Consider the following 22,332-nt stretch of genomic DNA (forward strand, 5'->3'; position numbering starts at 1 on the left):
AGAGAAAGAGAGAAAGAGAGAAAGAGAGAGAGATAGAGAGATAGAGAGAGAAGGTTGTGGAAAATATACCCCGTCTGTTTCTTGATGCTGCTTTCCTGAGATAGAGTTTCCATTATACCCTCGTTCCTCTCTACATACAGGTAAGTGTAGGCACGGCCGAGATTCGCAAATAAAATGACTACGCCATGATATATTCCATCTCGAATCGATGTGATATCTAGCCCTTCTCCATATATATCTACCCCATTTTCCCATTCCCCCTGGATCAACTACTCATCTCTTGGGATGGCGAAGGTAAGCTCAAGATGAGTCTGCAGAGTCTCGTAGTGACCGAGCGGCATCTCCGGGTTCATTACATGAGCAACCATGTGAGTGATGAAGCCAGCCCTATAGCAGCCCGTCTCGTCCTGCGTGGAGATATTCTGTAGCGACATTAGCTTTGATCAAAACTCTTCGCTGAAAGAGGAGATTCTTACCTTGAGGCCGCTAAGGCTTCCGGTCCAGATCTCAGAATAGTCGTAGGTAATGTAGGTCTGAGACTGCAGAATGTCAGCGCATATATAGCCAAGCAGCAGGATTTGGTAACTTACAATGGGCTCTGCCTTGGAGAAAGGACTGCCGAATGCCTGGTGGAACTCCTCCGCTGCCTAGTACCATGTTAGCTATGAAATATTTTGGGTAAAATTGACACGGCATACCTTCTTGTGCTTGGGAGTCCGCTTGAGCAACTGATTGACACGCTTGAGCTGGCGGGCGACGCTCGTATAGGTCTCCACGGTATTCTCGATCAAGAGGAGGCCTTCATGGGGAATGGTGAGGGTCATAGTGTCCAGGACTTCGTTGTGAAAGTAGGGCAGGCCTGGCTCGCGAAAGAAGAGGCCCCAGTTGCTTCCTGGCATCTTGGCAAGAGGAGCCTCGTCCATTCCTATCCAATCATTACCATCGAGGTACTGCGGCCGGCCGAGAAAGTCGAGAGAGACATGGATAAAAGGAGCCATGCCGAAGTCCACACCAGGAATATCAGGGTCGCGCTGGTCGTCGTGCGTCCAAGCCCACATGGCCGACAACATAACGATAATGGCGCTGAGGCGGAAGTTGGAGTTATCGAGTCTACCAGACTTAAAGAGGTAATTCTGAACCCTGAGGGCATGCTCAATTTTGGCGGTGTGCTCTAGGCCCTCGATAGCGGCTTGAGCTTTGCCAATGTCGGTTTGAATGCGCTGTTCGGTCCACTCAACAGGAAGATCGTCGGGATCTTTCTTCATGGCAATGAGAATCATAAGAGTGGTGCTGAAATGGAGGAATTTTCCTACGGCTTCCAAAGCCGATGAGATGGCATGGTGGTACTGGCCGTTCGCGTCAAGAGAGCCGTTACGAGTGACCTCGGCAAGCAGGCTGAGGGAAGACTGGTGGGCGCTGACGAATGGCTTTACTTTGGTGGCGATCAACTCCGCATCGTAGGAGATCCTGTCCATAAGGTCCGTATTCATGGTGATATCAGGCACCAACGGTTGACCTGTAACCGCGGCGATGGGATCGTGAGGGAGAGAGACCAACTTGAGGTTGAAGGAGATGTTGGGAATGAATTTATGCGGTTGGCGTAATGATGGCGCGTTCGGTGGACGATAAGGAAAACCTTCGGGGAAAGAAGGGAGAAATGGACAAGAAAAATTGAGATGCGATGCTGGGTCCACTTTTATCGACATGAGCAGTCACTGTATCTCCCCTCTCTATTCACTCCTGGTGCTCCCTTCCCCTCCTCTCGTTCCTGCCTCATCCCCAAACTGTGGCGACCATGCCACTTCCCCCACAAGATGCTTTCACCTGTCGCTTTGCTCCCTCTCCACGCCGATCTTCTTGTACATTTCGTTGGTCAACAACAGCAACAACAGCAACAACAAGAACACCAATGAAATGTACAAGAAGATCGGCCTAGGGATGGTAGCTACCCTATTTTCCGTACTCCTTTTCTTTCGTCTCCGCTCCGGGTCGTCCTAGCTCGTTCATATCCCTCATCAACAACAGCAACAGCGGTAGAGGCGAGATGGACAGCAGGCCGGCCTGGAGCGGGCCACGACAGACTACGCGGCCGGCGAACACCTCTGCCTGTATTTTTTTAGCGCTTTTTGGCCATCATTCTTTTATTCTATTCTCCTAGGCAACATTTCATGCTACTGAATATCCCGCCGCGCCCACAGACCTGTCTAGCATCCGCTAGCCGAGCTCGCCCACGAAAACAAGGCAGACTCGCACGAGCGCCACGATACAGCGGCCAACCCACAGCAGCACTCCGACAACCTCGTTGGCGGCGTCCCCGAGGATGTCTCCCGCACTGGATCGCACACGAAGCTCCTCTGCTTAGGGTGTTATTGTCAGCGTCCGAGGCAGTCAAGGTAGAATCGGCTCGTCGACCCAAGCACAAAAGGCTTGTCTTGTGACTAGCGCAAAGCTCACTCTCAAAGATGAAATCGCCGTTCTCTATTCCATGATATCTCCCATGCCTCCAGCACTGATGATCAAACTGTATCCAGTCGGCTCTTGCAGGGATCCATCAGCAGCGAGTAACGCACGTAGCAACCCATCCTACAGCGTCCTTTCATCCCGCAGCAACACATACAAAAGAGTCTTGCCGCAGCTCCTTGGTTTCCAGGACCCATCTCAGGGTTTCCATACCCGCCTGTCCGAGCGTCTTGCTGCCGCCTGAGCCGATGCTTAGCACAAGCAGAGTTCCTCGCCCGGCTTCGACAGTAGATGTTTCCAAGCTATCCCCTAGCACGGCAGAGAGCTGTTGGAGTGGCCGATGCGTGGCGGTGCCCACGGGGGACCAACACGGGAGGCTGGCTGCCCTCGGTGCGGGAGACCATCTGTGAGTTGCCGCACCTTCGGATACACATTTTGTTTCACATTTTATCTCACATGCTCTTGGCTGACCCTCCACCTCGATCAATGAAGCAGGATATTCGCCGCTAGGGCTTGCTCAACATCATCCTGCACCCGGAGACGTTAGTTGGCGCCAAGTCTACTTCACAAAGTACCATCTCTAGGGAGGCTGCCATGCCCTGCTTTCCATAGCGATGGAAGCGAGGACCTCGCGTCTTGCGGTGTCAGCACCACAGCCAAATTCAGAGAATTTATATCATTACAAAGGTTTGACGAGTTAGCTGTTGACCCCAGTCCTTGGATCTCCACGATGGGCCCGTGCTTGCGGAGAAGGTCAATACCACGCTCGGCGAGGGCACGTCTAGGATGGCATCTACTTGCTGTGCACTTTCCCGATTGAGCCCAGAATGCCCAGATCGCCAATTGCCGGTGACAGAGCTTAGGCCGTGCTGTCCTGGAACCGCCCCTCCGCCTTCTTGCCAGGATTCTAGCTGCGTTCCGGATCACGGCAGAGGACTGGAGAGCATGTAAATCCTTTGAATGCTTGTTTTTTCTTCGCAAACCGCTCCACCCTCAGCCGGAGTCCGAAGCCACACCCATGGGGTCTGGCAGGAGGATAGCCAGACTTTACTTTGGTCCGCTTGGAAGCGTACCCCCCCCCCCCCCCCCGATTCCGGAGCGGCAGACTGCTGTTCCGTACCACAGAAACTACAAGTCTGGACATGTCTTCATACACCACTTGCAAATGTGTCCCTTTTATGCTTTACCGTCAGTCTTTCTACCTTGCCCCGAATTGACTCACTAGGATTTCCAAATAGCCTCACACCCATCGGTGGATACACTGCAGTCCAGCGGACACGACTCTCAAGCAGCCAGCGGCATCGCCAACACCACCGTGAGGCTCCCATTACAACACGCGGCGACACTCGTTATAATTGCAGACAAGGCTTGACCTCAGCGTGGCGTGAATCGTGGCCATCACCAAAGGAACGTGACTCGCGCCACAAGACACACCAAACGCCCACCTTACCCCCTCTGGCCCCGGCCCTAGTCTACTCGATCAAATCAGCTACCTCCCACTGTTTGTGGTGGGGGAAAGACTCGCACGTCAGCCTTTGTTGAGTTTTGGCCAATTATCACGTTGACACGGACTAGATGATGGGGTCGACTAGCTGGTCTGCAAAAAAGAATGCGTTGTGGCGAAAGTGGGTTGTCAGTTGTGCTACTTGAGCCGTGTGAGGGTCCCCGCTCCGGCCTTGGGACAGATGGGCAAACATACAAGACATGTCTGTATTGTCCGTTCTAACCGATTGTAAGATCCTGACTACGGATATCATGCAGATGAACAGCCCTAGGGACAGCATCAGGATCACACCGGCCTTTTTGGCGGCCGACATTTGCTGGAGCTGCCAGATGTATGGAATCGGCTGGATAAACAGGATGAGGTCGACGGAGATGTTGCAGATAAACTATTGGCGTCGACGGCAATGCGGCATGCCACGGACGCGGCAGTCAGTAGACAGCAGACAGAAGACGCTGGAGCTCCAAGACTAGCAACAGTGGCATACCGTCATCCACCACATGGGCACCAAACTGACACACGACCCCGGAACGCTCGCGTCCCAGGCCTTCTGCATGGGTATGCACTGAAAACCCTTGTAGGCGACCTGGACGGACGCCTGGACGGCCTGGAAGGCGATGACGGCCCGGTTCAGGTGGCCGACGGACCGGTTCGAGGTGAGGCGGAGGTAGAGGCAGGCGAAGGAGGCCTTGGCGAAGGCGACACCGACGCTCCAAGTGGCCGAGGCCACCATTATGAGCCGCAGGACGCTCTGCTGGTGCGCGGCCGGCAGGTCGCTCATGTGCTTTCCAAAGCCGTACGGCACCGCTGTTGTGTTTTTGGTTGTCGCCGGACACGGGTTTGAGTTAGAGCATGCACGATGACAGTGACAGCGCGGAAGCCTCGGATCACCCACCAGCCAGACCTGCGGTGGCAAAGGCCACGTGAAATACCTGTTCGAGGAGGTGGCCGCCCGCGTGTGCCCACGTCAGAACGAAACGCAGCTCATATGCGGTATGCAGACGCGGATCATCTCGTACCCAGCTAAGGAGGATGAGTACTGTAGACGCGACATTGCCGAACGCAAAAGGTCAGCGGCCAGGGAAGCTCTGGTGGGGGAAGGCGGGAAGTCCGTTCCGAACGCACAGTCGTCCTAGCCGAGGACGCCCCGGTCGTATCGCTCGCCGATCCTGATGATCAACAGCAGCGTGGTGATGGCGGGGAGCGCCGATGAGGCCTTAACAAACTGCGGCCCGAGGTCGTCGACGGCCATGGCGGCGAGTAGGGGATCCCCCTAGGCCAAGGCTTGAGAGCTTGAGGGTGGTCTGTGTGCTAGAGGATAGGAGATGCCGTGAGCAACGTCTGCTGAAGGAGTGGGCCGCGCCGGTTCATTGTCTGCTCTCTGTCGGGCCCGGTGCGATGCTTTCCCCTCCCTCCCTCCTCTCTACGGCCCCTAGCCTTCGTAAAGGTTGATCGGAGTGTGGCAGATGCGCCCGAGACTGATGCGGCGGTGCAAACTCTTCCTCCTAGACTGATTGAGCCGCAACCCACAAAGGAGTTCGAACAGGGCAGAGCTATGCGTATTCCAGAAAGCGGCGGAAGCCTGCATTAAACGCATGGACGCCCACAAGACGAAATCCGACCGTTCTAGATGCCGAATCGAGGCCAAGAGTAGACAGTTCCCTGGATACGAAAGCGAAAGCGCACGGCGCAGGGAGCACCCATGCCATGCCGAACCCTAAATGTCTCCTGAAACCACCCATAAGGCGCACGATCGTGCTGCGTGCTGACGTATCGGTGGCCCCGACCCCACCTCGCGCTGTCCGGACGCCGTTGGCGGCGACAAGCGCACGCATCGGGGCGGCATCGCGCGGAGAGTTTTAGTACATGGCCCTTGTGCCCTCCCAGGGAGATGCCGGCGAGATTGGCGTGCCTTGGCGTGCCTTGGCGTGATTCGAGGGGCCAACGCTCGGCATAACATCCTGGGCAGGAGGCCTGTTGGCAGCCCCACGCACACGTAGTAGTTGGTCCACAGGTTCCTGCACTCGGCTCCGCCGGCTTCTGGATTCCATTGATAGCTATCCAAGCAAGGTGGGTTAGCGACACTGCATCGTGAGAAAAGCGGCTTCGAACAAGGAAGGGGATGGGGGCGATGCGTTAATAGTTGGATGGGGGTCCCGGAATTACAATTGCTTGAGGGGGAAGCGGTTGCCATAACGCTCCGCGACGGTCGAGCACACCTCTCCCTCCTGAGCCTTGTGAAACTCGGTGCAAAAGCCGACCACCCCGGGCTGGGTGGGGCCCGGGAGGCTGGGGCCGGTCGGCGTGGGAAGACGGGCGTCCGCGTCAACGCAAACGTAGTATTCAGTCCACAGATTCCCACAGGCCGCTCCGCCCACCTCCGGGTTCCAGAAGTAGCTGTGATAAGGATGAATCAGTATGCAAAGTGACCCTAGTTGGTTGGAATCGTCGATGGTAGACGGGACGGGACGTACAATTCCTCCATCGAAAACCGGTTGTTATGCTTGCGCTGGACGGTTTCGCAGTCATCCCCTTCAACAACCTCGTAATATGACCGGCCTGTTCACCTCTGTCAGTAACATGTGTGGACTGCCAGACAAAAAGAGGCAAATTGGAGAAGGCAGGAACCCGAAGGTACTGGAGGAGTGCCAAAAGGGGTAACCAGAGAGCTTACATCCTTCAATGGTGCCCGGCTGGGTAGGCGAGGGAATGTTGGGGTCCTGAGTTGTCGTAGGAGGCGCAGTGGTGCTGGTCGAAGTGAGGAGGGTGGTCGGCGGAGCAGATGTCGACGTCGGGGGCCTGGTGGTGGCCTTCGTCGTGGTTGTGGCCGGACCGCCCGTCTCAGGGTCGCCCATAACACAGTACTCGACGCCGGAAGTGACGCCGTTGGCACAGGCAGGCCCCACGGACGGGTTGAGAGCGACGAACTGATGGGCAGTGAGGCTCCAGTCGCGGGCGATGCTCTGGCACGTGTCCCCCGGATTGGCCTGCCAGAAGAAAACGCAAGCCGCCTGCGCCGCCGTGGCGAGTTTCGCCAAGGAGGCGGTGAGCAGGACGGCCCTGGACTGGCCGGAGATCCTGACCATGATGAAAGTGTGCTTTGGGGGATAGTGAGGTGTCAGCCAGGGTGCAGAGGCAGTTTGGGGTGTCGAAGGGGGCCTGGGTACTGCAGCGATAACCAGCACAGAGACACGGAAGGCGCGGAAATATCTTTTAAGCACCTCAGAGGTGTGTTAGCCAGGCCGAGAGACATGCCGCCGCCGCCAACAGGGGGTTTCCCCTTGCGGATGCCGAGAAAGCATGTCAGCCGCACACATTACCGATGGATGTCTCTGCCTTCCCTCCTTTGCAGTTAGAAAGGAGGAGAGTTCACTTGTGGCATGAAAAATCAATTTCTCGCTGTCACCCGCTTATGTCTGGTGGGGATGGATTATTTTTGGCCGCTCGGCCGCTATAAACGGTCTCATTTCTGCATGGCGCCATGAGGCATTTCTGATAGTGATGAGTGTTGGGTGCTTGGCTTGATAAATACACCGTTGATGGAAACCCCTTCCCGTACCAACACTAGTCCATAGTTGTAATTAAATTACACCGGCCTAATTAATCGGTTCACACTGATTCACAACCATGCGGGCAGTGCATGTAGTGGCTAGGGGGTTCGGGCCGCGCGGGGGTTTCCACAGTCTCCCCCAGAGCAGGCGCAAAGGAGACCGTGCTCATAACCTTATCCCGATGGCGACTGACGCCGATGGTCCAGGTGGGGAGCTAAGATAATAGTTGGCATCCGCCCCAATCGCTATCAATGCTTTCGGCTTGGTGCCTACTTTAAAGCTCCGAACTGGGACCAACAGCTGTTCCACGGAGCTCTGGGCCTTGCGGTGCTGCCACCTGTGGGGTGCATTCGTTACCTAGACACGACCGGGGGCTCATTGCTGGAACCGTTGACACATGGACCATCCATCCACGGTGGATCACGACCGTGCAGGCAATATCCACCTCCTCCCCGCATAATTATCTCGGTGGTCGCGGAAGCAGCGGTAGGATGGAGCCCACGTCAATACGAGGTGTTGTTTTGGTACGTACTCGCGATGCAGCCCACCAGCTGGTCCATTAGTACCGACCTCCTCTCCCGCGTCTTCGGTACCGATCCCATTTTCCTGGCCCACGATAGTCCACGACCGACTTCTTTCCCTCCTCGGAAAACCCGCCCCTTATTTGCTCCTCCCACAGGTGTGGCAGGTTAACATCGCCCTTGCCGTCATTTGGCGGGCGTGCCTCGTCCTTCGTCGCGATGTAGAGCTTCACATTATCCGCATGCGCCTCCTCTCCTCCGTAGCCATTGTATATGCCAGGTCCCCCCTCCGGCTCGTGGTAGCACGTGCCGTCGACACTCGCCACCGACAGCGTGGACTGCAGGTTGAGGTCGAAACACGTCTCGAACGGGATGGCGCAGTTATGCTCGGGACGGTAGACGTCTCTTTCAGGGATTCCCATCCCCTTCCGAGCGTACAGGTCGGCCAGGTAGTGGGGGTTGGGGCTCGCCCTCGCCTGCGTGAACATGTCATGCGTGAACTCAAAATCCTAATCCATCTTCTCGTCCCACTCCGTCTGGTAATCGGCCACGATCAGGGCGCGCGCCACGGCGGGGCGCATGTACGGCCTGCGGCGGGCGAGCTCGACGTACGTTTCGGCGGCGGCGCGGGTCGGGTACCAGATCTGCCAGGGGAGCTCGTTGTCGGGGGGTTGGTTTTTCGAAATTCGCGATAGGTTGTTGCTTATAATGAATCGGGCGTGGATTGCCTGGATGTAATGCTTGCGGGGCTGGTTGTGGAGCATCCACTTTGCGAAGCCGGTATTATGGTAAATGCCGCGCCTTACGCAACAATCCTTATTAATACTAACATAAACAGGTTGCTTAAAGCGCGCGTACCGGTTAATATTGCCGTGGTAATGTTACAACCAACAACCACACCAGGTAGCCAGGAGGGAAGCAAGGCCCGAGAAGGAAGGGATAGGAAGCTTACCCCGCACTGGCACGTGATTTGGGTGATTTAAGGGATTCCTGTTGGGAGAATAAGATTACCCCCGACCACAAGTGATTTCGCCGGTCCCAAGTGGGAAAGCAAAATTACCTGGATTAAGCTATATAACATGGCTTGGTAAAAAGGTATAAAAAGGAAGGATTTTTTATTGTCCTAAATAGTTTTTAACTAAAGCTCCGGCATTAATTAATTTAAATTAGCTTTTAAATAACCTTTGGAGTAACGTAATTTATTACCTAATGGATTACATTACTTAGTGGATCAGTAACACGCGTCCACGCGTTAATTGAACTTTATCCACGAAAATTTCCACAATAAACAATGGCAAACATAAGCGACGAAAGCAGGATCATTTTGGCCCTTCAAGCCATCAATTTGGATCCAAAATTAAGCGTCCGAAGTGCTGCCAAAATTTACGCGGTTAACTATTTTACTTTCGCCCAGCGAAAAAGCGGGCAATTTGCTCGACGCAACAGCAAGGTTAATTCTCGCAAATTAACGGAATCCGAAAAAAAGGCGCTTGTTAAGTACATACTCGAGCTGGATTTTCGCGCATTCCCTTTCCGGCCTTTTGGTATTAAAAATATGGCTAACCGATTGCTCGCCGAACGCAACGCGGGCGCCATTGGCAAATGCTGGGTTAAAAGGTTCGTTAAACGCTACGCAAAGTTTGGCACGCGTTGGATTCGAAAGTACAATTACCAAAGGGCCAAGTGCGAAAATCCCAAGCTCGTTTTTGCTTAATTTAACCTTGTACGGAACATTGTGGCCAAATATGGCATTTTGGATAACGATATTTACAATTTCGACGAAACCGGCTTTTTTATAAGCATAATCGTTGCCGCTATAATTATTACAACATCGAAAAGCTGTAGCAAAGCAAAGCTAATCCAGCTTAACAACCGGAAATGGGTTACAATTATCCAAAGGGTTAATTGTTGCGGTTAAGCGATCCCCCCTTTTATTATCCTTAAAAGGCAATACCATTTAGCCAATTGGTATTTAAAAACCGGCTTTTTACGCAATTGGGTTATTTTAACAAATGCCAACGGGTAAATTACAAACGAGCTTGGTTTGGAATGGATTTAGCATTTTAACAAGCACATTGCATTGCGCACAAAAAGCACCCATCGTTTGTTAGTGCTAAACGGCTACGAAAGCCACCATTTAACGGATTTCGAGCTTTATTGCTAAAAATATAATATTATTACGCTTTGCATGCTTTCGCATTCGTTTTATTTCCTTTAACCGCTTAACGTTAAATGCTTTAGCCCGTTAAAAAAAGCGTACGGTTAAAAAATCGAAAATTTAATAAAGTTATACGTTAGCTACGTAACCAAAGTTAAATTCCTTTCGGCGTTTAAAGCGGCATTTTTTAATTTTATAACCGAAAAAAACATTCGAAAAGGCTTTCGAAGGGCTGGCTTTGCTTTTTTTAATTCGGATTCGGTTTTGAAAAAGTTAAATGTAAAGCTACGGACCCCAATTCCCCCGAAAACGCTTTTAAGCAACCCCGAACCTTGGATTTCCAAAACGCCCCAAATAGCCAAAAAAGCAACTTTGCAATCCAAATACATTAAAATTCGAATTTTTAATTACCGAAATAGCTTTCCGTTACCTATATTAATAGCTATAAACCAGCTTGCAAAAGGGACAAATTCGATAATGCATTAAATGGCCCTTTTTAAAGCCGAAATTGCTTCGTTACGCAAAGCGAACAAAGCATTAAACAAACGCCGGAAGGCCAAAAAAACACGTATTTGGCAAAAAGGGTTACATATTGTTAAAAAAATACGAAATGTTTTGAACCAAAAGGATTTGAATGGATAGCTACAGCAAAAAATCCGCAACCATAAAGGTTAAAAAAAAAGGCCGACGACGATTCGTCGGCGATGTGGCACGTGCGGCAAAACCGGATACAATGCGCGCACCTGTTAAAAAAAAGTAAAAACGTTCAATGTATACAGTTCCGAATAGTTTAAATGGATTTCTGGCGTTATTTGGTGGGCATGCGCGTCGATTAACTGGAAGTCGGTGGTTAGTAATCCACTAAGTAATGTAATCCACTAGGTAATAAACTACGTTAAGCATTTAAGCCGCACCCAAATTATCCTGTAAATCCCTTTAATTATTAAGTTACGTGTTATTGTTTAGTATTCCTTTAGTGCCTTACCTTAAGAGCAGAGGCTTAACTGTAACACAAGCAACCAAAAATATATAAAAAAGGGGTTTTTTATATTTTACATAATTTTTAATAAATGCATTGGCATTAATTAATTTAAATTAGCTTTTAAGTACTTTTTAAAATAAGCATTTAAATTTGCAATTTAAAATTTAATTAACCAACCCAATTAATTTAATTTATAATTATTGCTTAATGCTTTTTAAATGCTTTACTTTAAACGCAAAGGTTTAATTGTAACACGTACGCTTTTTAAGCACGTAATATTAAATTACGAGGTATTACAACGCTTTATTACAAGCAAGTTTTGGAAAGCTTTTGTAATACATTTCGAAACGAAATACGCTTTATTAATAGCTTATTACTTATAAATAAATTGTTACAATTAAACCTTTTGCTTTTAAAGTAAAGCGCTTAAAAAGCATTAAGCAATAATTGTAAATTGGGTTAATTAAAATGGTTTATTAAATTTTAAAGTATAAATTTAAATATTTATTTTAAAAGGTACTTAAAATTTAATTTAAATTAATTAATGCTAATGCATTTATTAAAAACTATTTAAAACATAAAAAACCCCTTGTTTATATATTCCTGGTTGTTTGTACCAATTCCTTTGCTAAGTTTTGCTAAGTAACTAATCGTTACTAATCGCTTGCTTAATGGTAATAAGTATTACATTAATCCTTAGCATTTCAGGGTTACGTAACCTCCCAAAGTGAAGCAGCGCCTTGTGCGGGGGTTTTTGGTTTGGGGTCGCGGTCGACCCCCTTCCCCCGTAGCTGTGGTCGTAACACAAACGGACAAACGGAGCGAACCAACCAAATTATAAAACAGTACTTACGCTATTAAGTTAATTACAAGCAAACCAATTGGGTGCAATTATTGCTCATCGCTTAGTTCGCGTACAATAGCTTTGTATATAAACGTACCGGAATAACGCCGTTTTACGCTAATTACGGGTATATACTTACAGCGTACCGGGAACCCAAAGCAGGAAAAAAGGCTTTTGCAGCGGAGCTGGAAGTAAAAAACTTACTAAACTGTACAAAAATTTCCAAAACAAGTTAAAAACATTTCGCCAGCGAATAACCAAGCAAGCCAACAAAAAAAGGATTAAAGGACTAACTTTTAAAAAAGGGATAACGCTTACCTTTTACGCACTAACATTAAAATAAAAAGGCTAAACGACAAGCTGGATAAAAAGAAATTCGAACCTTTCCGGGTTAAGCGAATTATTTTTCCGGTTAATTACGAACTTTAACTATTTTTAACCATGCGCATCCACCCCGTTTTTTACGTTTTTTTGCTGGAATTAGCGTTTAAAAGCTTTGTAAGCACCGAGTTAATAAAAGTTAATCCCAACCAAAAATGGGATGTTAAAGCCATTTTTAACGAAAAAACGCATTACCGCAAAAAGCAGTACTTCGTTAAATAGGAAGGTTGGGGGGATAAATACAATATATAAAAAAGTACGATAAATTTTAAAAATTGCCAAAAGGCTTTGCAGGAGTATCGCTTACGGAAGAATTAACAATAGCTTATTGAAAAATATAAGGAAATATCGCGATTGCGGTTACAACCCGAAAAAGCAAAAAGCACGCCCGCAAGCACGACATTTTACAAAGCCTTTAGCAGGTTAAGCAAAAAAAAGGGGGTTTATAATTTTGCTAAATATCGCGCCAGCAAGATTATAATGGTTGTACCAGGAGTTAAACCCAGGACTTCCCGCTACAAGAACGAGCGCGCTATTATTGCGCCATACGACTAAAGGAAGTTGTTAAGGACAATCCAATTTACCGGCATGAAAAAGGGCGAAAAGGTCTAGGTTAGGATTAACCCCGGACTCGTCCCAACCAGGGGATAAGGAAAGGAAGTCGGGCGCAAGCAAAGAAGGAAAAGCTACGGCCGCTTGTACCGCCGCTTGCTCGGCTTCTTCCCGTTTAACCCGTTCCAATTCTTCCACGGTATCGATGCCCCGAAATAACGCACGAAGCTGCCTTTTAAGCCAAAGGTCCTTTTGTTTGCGAAAGCGCTTAAGGCGGTTATTTAAAGCATAACGCTTGTTTTCCACAGCTTGGATTTCGGCTTTGATTTTTCGAAATTAAAAACCAATGGTACGAAGCTGCTTAAAGGTAGGACCCAAAATGTCGTAACCAAAACGATTGCAACGCAAGCACTTTACGCAACGAAAGGAATTTTAAGGAAAAGCTTTGCAGGAGTCCTTTTTTAAAGATTTAAAGCAAAAAGAACAAAAAAACATGTCGATCGCCGACGCGGAAACCAAAGAAAGCAAATCTTTGCGCCGAAAGGTCGGACGAGCTTGGGAACGTTTTTGGACTCGTCTAAACATTTTATTAAAAAAAGGAATGGTTAAATAATAAGGAAAAATAATATTTACGACTAACAAAAAGGGCGGGGAAAAAACAATAATACGTAGCCAAAAGGCTTTAGCTACAAAAGGAAGGACTTAATGTTATAAACCAAACAGTTATGAACCGGCAGGAAGGCCAGGAAAGGAAGGGCAGCCAGCCAAAAACCACTTATCTTCCTGTTTAAGTAATTAAAGCCAGTGGTTAAATAACTACGGGTAATTTGTAATTTGCTTAATAAATTACAAATTAAAGAAAGTTACAGGTAATTTGTAACGTGGTTTATTACCGAGTGGGACACATTACCAAATGGAACACGTTACCCCAACTTTTAATTAATCGATACGCATGCCAATTTAATAACGCTAGGAATCCATTTAAATTATTTGAAATTATATAACGTGGTTTACAAGTAAGTGGAACATACAAGCGAGTGGAACACGCGACCGCGACAATATAACGCGTTTTTTCCCATTACCAATTCCTCCACCAATAAATATGGCAAAACAAAATAAAAAAGCCAAATTAATCCTCGCTTTTTAAGCTTTACGATCCAACCCAAAATTAAGTTTTTGGGCCGTTGCCAAAATTTATTCCGTTGCTTTTGCCACTTTATCGCGTTAAAAATACGGCTAATTTGCTCGATGCAATAGCATGCTTAAATTACGGAAATTAACGGAATTTAAAAAAAAGCGCTTATTAAATACATATTTAAATTAAATTTGCAAGCATTTCCTTTCCGGCCATTTGGTATTAAAAATATGGTTAACCAATTGCTTGCCGAACGCAACGCGGGCGTTATTAGCAAAAATTGGGTTGCGAATTTCGTTAAACGCCGCGCAAAGTTTGGCACGCGCTGGATTCGAAAATACAATTATTAAAAGGCTAAATGCAAAAATCCCAAGCTCGTTTTTGCGTGGTTTAATTTTGTACGGAATATTATGGTTAAATATGGCATTTTAAATAACAATATTTACAATTTCGACGAAACCGGTTTTTTTATAAATATAATTGCCGCCGTTATGGTTATTACAATATCGAAAAACCGTAATAAAGCAAAGCTGGTTTAATTTAATAACCGGAAATAAATTATAATTATTTAAAGGGTTAATTATTACGGTTAAACAAATTTTTTTATTATCGTTAAAAAGCAATATTATTTAATTAATTGGTATTTAAAACCCAATTTTTTACGTAATTAAATTATTTTAACAAATGCTAACGGGTAAATTACGAACGAATTTAATTTAAAATGGATTTAACATTTCGATAAGCACATTGCAACCTGCAAAAAAAGGTTTTATCGTTTATTGGTATTAAACGGTTACGAAAGCCATTATTTAATTAATTTCGAACTTTATTGCTAAAAATATAATATAATTACGCTTTATATACTTTTACATTCGTTTTATTTTTTTTAACCGCTTAACGTTAAATGCTTTAACCCGTTAAAAAAAACGTACGGTTAATAAATGGAAAATTTAATAAAATTATAAATTAATTACATAATTAAAAAAAAAAAAATTTCGGCATTTAAAACGGCATTTTTTGCTTTTATAACCGAAAAAAACATTTAAAAAAGCTTTTAAAAAGCTGGCTTTGCTCCTTTTAATCCGGATTCGGTTTTGGAAAAGCTAAATGTAAGGTTACAAATTCCAATTCCTTTAAAAAAGCTTTTAAGCAATGCCGAACTTTAAACTTTTAAAACGCTTTAAATAGCTAAAAACGCAATTTTGCAATTTAAATACATTAAAATTTAAATTTCCAATTATTAAAGTAACTTTTTGTTATTTATGCTAATAATTGTAAATTAATTAACAAAAAGGGTTAGGGCAATTATGCATTAAATTAACCTTTTGGAAAAAAAATGCTTTAAATTACGAAAAGCAAATAAAGCGTTAAGCAAACGCTAAAAGGCTAAAAAAATACGTATTCGATAAAAAAAGTTACATATTATTAAAAAAATACGGAATGTTTTAAACCAAAAGGAATTAAATAAATAGCTATAGCAAAAAATGCGCGATTATAAAGGTTAAAAAAAGGCAATAATAATTTGTTAGCGATATAGCACGTGCGGCAAAACCGGATACAATGCGCGCATTTGCTAAAAGGAAATAAAAACGTTCGATATATATAATTCCGAATAATTTAAATGGATTTTTGGCGTTATTGGGTTAGCATGCGCATTAATTAACCGGAAATTGGGTGTAAGTGTTCCATTTGCTTATATGTTCCACTTATTTATAAACCACGTTATATCGAACGTTTTTACTTTTTCTTAACAAATGCGCGCATTATATTTGGTTTTGCCGCAAGTGCTATATTGCTAACAAATTATTGCATTTTTTGCTATAATTACCCATTTAGCTTTTGCTGGTTTAAAACATTTCGTATTTTTTTAATAATATGTAACTTTTTTTATTAAATACGTATCCTTTTAACTTTTTAGCGTTTGCTTAACGCTTTATTCGCTTTGCGTAATAAAGCAATTTTAATTTTAAAAAAAATTATTTAATGCATTATTAAATTCGTTTTTTTCGTAAATTAAATTATAATTATTAATATAAATAACGAAAAGTTATTTTAATAATTAAAAATTCGAATTTTAATGTATTTAAATTGCAAAGTTGCGTTTTTAACTATTTAAAGCATTTTGGAAATCCAAAGTTTAGCGTTATTTAAAAGCTTTTTCGGGGGAATTGGAATTTGTAACCTTACATTTAGCTTTTCCAAAACCGAATCCGGATTGAAAGGAGCAAAACCAGCTTTTTAAAAGCTTTTTTAAATGTTTTTTTCGGTTATAAAAGCAAAAAATGCCGTTTTAAATGCCGAAAAAAAATTAATTTTAATTACGTAATTAATTTATAATTTTATTAAACTTTCGATTTATTAATCGTACGTTTTTTTAACGGGTTAAAGCATTTAACGTTAAACGGTTAAAAAAAGCGAAAGCATATAAAGCGTAACGATATTGTATTTTTGGCAATAAAGTTCGAAATCCATTAAATAATAACTTTTATGCCCATTTAATATTAACAAACGATAAGTGCTTTTTGTGCGCGATATAATGTATTTATTAAAATGCTAAATCCATTTTAAACCAAATTCGTTTGTAATTGTTACGACCCAGCGGCAAAGCTGTTACCAAGTTACCAAAAAAGGCTTGGGAAAAGGCAAGAAGCGGGGTCGCCCCCTGGTTACGTAACCCAAACAGGTAATATGTTAAGGATTAACATATTAAGCGTTAAGGGTAATATAAAAGATATAAACATATTCCACATATTAACCTTTTAAGGAAAAATGCCTGGAGTATAAAAAAGGGGGGTTTCTTACTGTTTTAAATAGTTTTTAACAAATGCATTAACATTAATTAATTTAAGTTAGCTTTTAAGTAACCCTTGGAGCAAGCATTTAAGCCGCACCCAAGTTATCCTGTAAATCCCTTTAATTGTTAAGTTACGTGCTACTGTTTAGTACTCCTTTAATGCTTTACTTAAAGAGCAAAAGCTTAACTGTAACAGTAATTTGCCCGTTAGCATTTATTGCAATAATTTAATTGCGTAAAAGGTTAATTTCCAAATATTAATTGGTTAAATAATATTGCTTTTTAACAATAATAAAAAAGGGGATCGCTTAACCGTAAAAATTAACCTTTTAAATAATTATAACTCATTTTTAATTGTTAAGTTAAACCAATTTTGCTTTGCTACAACCTTTTAATATTATAATAACCATAACGGCGGCAATTATGCTTATAAAAAAATTAATTTCGTTAAAATTATAAATATTATTATTTAAAATGTTATATTTAATTACGATATTCCGTATAAAATCGAATTAAATAAAAACGAGCTTGGAATTTTTGCATTTAACCTTTTGGTAATTGTACTTTCGAATTTAGCGCGTGTTAAATTTTAAACGGCGTTTAACAAACCTTTTAACCCAATATTTGCTAACGGCGTTTACGTTGCGTTTGGCGAGCAATTAATTAATTATATTTTTAATATTAAAATGCTAAAAAAAATGCGCGAAAATCCAATTCGAATAACGTAATTTATTACCAAATTGGATATATTACCAAATCGAATACCAAATTTTAACTTCCGGTTAATTAACGCGCATTCCAACCCAATAACGCCAGCAATCCATTTAAATTATTTGGAATTGTACATATTAAATATTTTTACTTTTTTTAATAAATGCGCGCATTGTATCCGGTTTTGCTACAAATGCTATATCGCTAACAAATTATTATTGTTTTTTTTGTTAACCCTTATAATTGCGCATTTTTTGCTATAATTGCCCATTTAGCTTTTTTTGGTTTAAAGCATTTCGTATTTTTTCGATAATATGTACCTTTTTTTATTAAATACGTATTTTTTTGGCTTTTCGGCGTTTGCTTAATGCTTTATTTGCTTTGCGTAACAAAGCAATTTTGGCTTTAAAAAGGGTTATTTAATGCATTATTAAATTTGGTTTTTTTGCAAGCTGGTTTACAACCGTTAGCATGGGTAACGGAAAGCTGCTTTAATAATTGGAAATTTAAATTTTAATATATTTAAATTGCGAAATTGCTTTTTTTAGCTATTTAAAGCGTTTTAAAAATTTAAAGTTTGGGGTTGCTTAAAAGCGTTTTTAAAGGAATTGGAATCCGTAACTTTACATTTAACTTTTCCAAAACCAAAACCAAATTAAAAGGAGCAAAATTAACCTTTCGAAAGCTTTTTCGAATGTTTTTTTCGGTTATAAAATTAAAAAATGCCGTTTTAAATGCTAAAAGAAATTTAACTTTGGTTATGTAATTAATATATAATTTTATTAATTTTTCGATTTATTAATTATACGCTTTTTTTAACGGGCCAAAACATTTAACGTTAAATGGTTAAAAAAAAAAAAACATGCAAAGCGTAATAATATTATATTTTTAATAATAAAGTTTAAAATCCGTTAAATAGTAACTTTTGTAACCGTTTAGCATTAATAAACGATATAAACCTTTTATGCGCAATGCAATGTGCTTGTTAAAATGCTAAATCCATTTTAAACCGAACTTATTCGTAATTTATTCGTTAATATTTGTTAAAATAATTTAATTGCGTGGAAAATTGGGTTTTAAATACCAATTAGCTAATTGGTATTGCCTTTTAACGATAATAAAAGGGAAAATCGCTTAATCGCAACAATTAACTTTTTAAATAATTATAACCCATTTCCGGTTGTTAAATTAAATTAACTTTATTTTATTACGGCTTTTCGATATTGTAATAATTATAACGGCAGCAATTATGCTTATAAAAAACCCGGTTTCGTCGAAATTGTAAATGTTATTATTTAAAATGCTATATTTAATTATAATATTCCGTATAAAATTAAACCAAGCAAAAACGAGCTTGGAATTTTTGCATTTAACCTTTTAATAATTATATTTTTAAATTTAACGCGTACCGAATTTTGGGCGGCGTTTAACGAACCTTTTAATTTAATACTTGCTAATAGCGCCCGCGTTGCGTTTAACAAGCAATTGGTTAGCCATATTTTTAATACTAAAATGCTAAAAAAAAATGCGCAAAAATCCAATTTAAATATGTATTTAACAAGCGCTTCCTTTTTGGATTCCGTTAATTTCCAAAAATTGAATTTATTATTGAGTTGAATAAATTGGCCGCAACGTTAATTATTTAATGTAAAAATGGAAATATTGTAAAGTTTTGCTGCAATACGGGTGCCAAGCTTTAAATTATTTTTTATTGCTTTAAAAGCAAAAATTATTTTGGATTTTTTAAATAACGAATTTATCGCGTTTATATTAAAATGTGTAAATGGGAAATTAATAAAACGCGTTGCGTTTAAAATTGTTCGATTCGATAATATGTTCGATTTGGTAATAAATTACGTTATATATTTAATAAATGCTTTTTTTTTAAATTTCGTTAATTTCCGAAAATTGGGTTCGCTATTGCGGCGAATAGGTTAACCACGCTTCCGACGCATTAACGTCGATTTCGCAACCGAATAAATTTTTGCAGCGTTCCGGATGGTTAATTTTGGGTCGGATTGCAAAGCCCGGAAGGCAAGGATTACCCGGTTTTTATTGCTTCCGTTTAATATTATTATGGGTAAAGAAATTGGTTGCGAAAAAAGAAGTGTCGCGTTGTCGCGTTGCGTGTCCCATTCGGTAATAAACCACGTTAATCTTTTTAACAAACTACAAATTAAAAACCTTAAGGGGTACAAGTAAATGCTTCGGGTTAGTTATAAAAAGGGAAAATTTCCTTTTGTTTTAAATAGTTTTTAATTAAGGCTCCGGCATTAATTAATTTAAGTTAGCTTTTAAGTACCCTTTAAAGCAATTATTTAAACCGCACTTACGATACCTGTAAATCCCTTTAACCCCAATGTTATTTAACAAGTTACGTGTTACTGCTTAGTACTCCTCCAAGTGCTTTACCTTAGGAGCAAAGGCTTAACTGTAACAGGAAAAATCGCTTTCCTACAATTGTAAAGCTGCAGAATTAGGCTTGGGCCTTTATTCTTTGCCGGTAAGCTCGCTTAACGGGGGAAAAAACTCCCAAGTTGAAAGGTTGCAAAACGTAAAAGGAATGAGGGGGTAAATATAAGAAATAAACGTCGTTCTGGAAACATAAATATTGGAAAGCCTTTGTTACGTAGGATCCGTGCCCGTTTAGGATTAACAAACGTGGTTAAAGGGGGTCCGGCCGGGTGCGAGGGAAATAAATCTTTTGCAGCCATTTTACCGCCGTACGGTTAAAAGTCCAGCCGTTTTTTGTTATAATAAGCTCCCAATCATTAAAAAAGCTTTGTTAACCCGGAAACCATTAATTTTGCAAGTGTTTTCCTTTAAAAATAATAAGGAGAGGAAGCCGGTCCCTTATGGCTAATATGCACTCGATAAACGAGGTTTAAGCACGAAATTGTTACAATTAAGCCTTTGCCCCTAAGGTAAAGCACCTAAAAAATATTGAGCAGTAATTATAAATTGGGGTTAACAAAAGGAATTATTAGGTTTTGGGATATTGGTTTAAACGCTTGCTCCAAAAGGTATTTGGAAGCTAATTTAAATTAATTAATGCCAATGCATTTATTAAAAATTATTTAAAATAGTAAAAAATTCCTTTTTATATATTATGGCTAAATGGCTTTAAAATACATGCTTATAATTATAATATATTTGTTATATTTGCAACCAAATATATTACTTATACCTATATAATTGCTATATTTGCTATATCGCATAGCAAATATATTACTTATACTTAAGCACATGCTTATGTAACCCTTACGTGCCCTTGTGCGGGGCGCGCGACCCGAATGTTACGGTTCCTGGTGGTCCCCGCCTTCTAGGTCTTTGCCTGTGACTGCGGTCGTAACACAAATGCTAATATTTAAATAGTTGAGGTTACAGTGCAGCTTTAAAGGGGCATTGAACACGAGTTCGCCCGCCAGGTTTAGGAGGGGGCTGTAAGGTACGGAACCTCGTCCGCGCCTGCCGAAACAGTCCTACATATGGGGAAATGCCAGCAGTCTCATATCAAGAACCAAAGTGACGGCTGCGAGGCTTGCAAGAAAATCCCTCGAAAGTAGAATCTCCTCCTCGATGACCCGGCACACGCATGCCGCAACGGGGATCTTGACCTATTCTCCGAAGCCCAACGTCCAAGCTAACATATCTGCCTCAGCTGCGTAGTCCCACATACCGCTACAAGATTCAAGACCAACCGGAAAATTTAAAGTAAAAGAGCACGCGTCACAAGCCTCAGTATGACGAACACACGGCCCTTGTCCCCGGGAATAGCGTATCACACTTTTCGTTCGTAAAGCCGTCCCGAAGCTTACTGTTGCACACAAAGGAGCACTGCCATCCAGTTAACCATTCGATTATATACACCCCGAGAGCCACATCAAGCCACACCAGGGCGGCAAATACTTACCAAGAACCCATCTTGAGGGTTGCACATATCCAACATCCACTCGGAGGCATCGGCAACGGGACACTGTTTCCCCTCACCCCTCGTATAATATCCCTTCCCGTCCCACGACACGCACGCACACTCCCATCACCTATTGCAGGAGCGGGAACCCTGACTTGCTACAATCTGCTTCCCCGCCAATACTTCCCGCTCTGTCGTGTTCTCCCTCCCCAGAGTCGTGTCCCCTGGGTATGTGTCCGAAGGTCCCGCACACATCGATCCCGTGTATTCGGAGCACTTGCCGATGGGAAACGTAAACACAGGGGCCAACGTGCAAATCAATTGGCCGTTTTGGCAAGTCATTGGCAGGTCCCTGGAACACTTGAGGCCGTTTGCGCATTGGAGGGGCTCAGGCGACATGGGGGCCTGTGAACATTGGAGTGCTCCATGGAGTTGAGCTGAGGGGGCTGGGTGGGAGATGACAGGCGTGATGAGAAGGACGGTTGGGAGGAGGATGGTCGGGAGATGCATCTTGAGCTGCGCGTGGGTACCTGCTGACGGTAGATAGTGGCGAATGACTAGTGCACGCAGGTTCAAGGACGACTGCTTGGGCTTTGAGAATGCTTGAGGGTGCTGCTAGTAAGGCTAGCGGAAACCCAAAAGACCCGTTTGGGGCGGGGACCCATTTGGGCCATTACCCAAAAAAGGACCCAATGGGTCTTTTTTTGGGGGTTTTTGGGTCCAAGCCGGACGCAAAACCCACGGGTCCAAACGGGGACCCGTTTGTGGGTTTTCGCCAGCCTTACTCTCGGTATCCATCGTCGCCCCTCTCTCTTGGCGTTTTCGAGCG

The 22,332-nt window shown here is 43.2% G+C and overlaps 4 protein-coding genes across 4 annotated transcripts; all 4 read right to left on the reverse strand.

The window, feature by feature from the left end:
* Positions 1-269: 269 nt before the first annotated feature.
* On the reverse strand, positions 270-1,490 carry GGTG_09274 (hypothetical protein; the record flags this gene model as incomplete). Its single annotated transcript, XM_009227118.1, has 4 exons — positions 270-422; positions 477-539; positions 591-647; positions 699-1,490. The coding sequence occupies 4 exons, from the start codon at positions 1,488-1,490 to the stop codon at positions 270-272; spliced, it is 1,065 nt and encodes a 354-aa protein (XP_009225382.1).
* Positions 1,491-4,124: 2,634 nt separating this feature from the next.
* On the reverse strand, positions 4,125-4,769 carry GGTG_09275 (hypothetical protein). The gene has a single exon (XM_009227119.1). The coding sequence runs from the start codon at positions 4,740-4,742 to the stop codon at positions 4,431-4,433; it is 312 nt and encodes a 103-aa protein (XP_009225383.1). The 5' UTR covers positions 4,743-4,769; the 3' UTR covers positions 4,125-4,430.
* Positions 4,770-6,123: 1,354 nt separating this feature from the next.
* GGTG_09276 (hypothetical protein) lies at positions 6,124-8,797 on the reverse strand (the record flags this gene model as incomplete). The annotated part of the gene is made up of 6 exons (XM_009227120.1): positions 6,124-6,358; positions 6,436-6,520; positions 6,636-7,059; positions 7,129-7,171; positions 8,145-8,509; positions 8,585-8,797. The coding sequence occupies 6 exons, from the start codon at positions 8,795-8,797 to the stop codon at positions 6,124-6,126; spliced, it is 1,365 nt and encodes a 454-aa protein (XP_009225384.1).
* Positions 8,798-20,495: 11,698 nt separating this feature from the next.
* On the reverse strand, positions 20,496-22,301 carry GGTG_09277 (hypothetical protein; the record flags this gene model as incomplete). The annotated part of the gene is made up of 6 exons (XM_009227121.1): positions 20,496-20,523; positions 20,856-20,950; positions 21,347-21,427; positions 21,504-21,623; positions 21,687-22,105; positions 22,289-22,301. The coding sequence occupies 6 exons, from the start codon at positions 22,299-22,301 to the stop codon at positions 20,496-20,498; spliced, it is 756 nt and encodes a 251-aa protein (XP_009225385.1).
* Positions 22,302-22,332: the final 31 nt, after the last annotated feature.

The sequence above is a fragment of the Gaeumannomyces tritici genome (assembly GCF_000145635.1).
Source record: "Gaeumannomyces tritici R3-111a-1 unplaced genomic scaffold supercont2.5, whole genome shotgun sequence".
NCBI classification, from domain to species: domain Eukaryota; kingdom Fungi; phylum Ascomycota; class Sordariomycetes; order Magnaporthales; family Magnaporthaceae; genus Gaeumannomyces; species Gaeumannomyces tritici.

Excerpts from the sequence above, each read along its gene's own strand:
- GGTG_09275 (XM_009227119.1), bottom strand. The coding sequence starts at position 4,742 with ATGAGCGACCTGCCGGCCGCGCACCAGCAGAGCGTCCTGCGGCTCATA.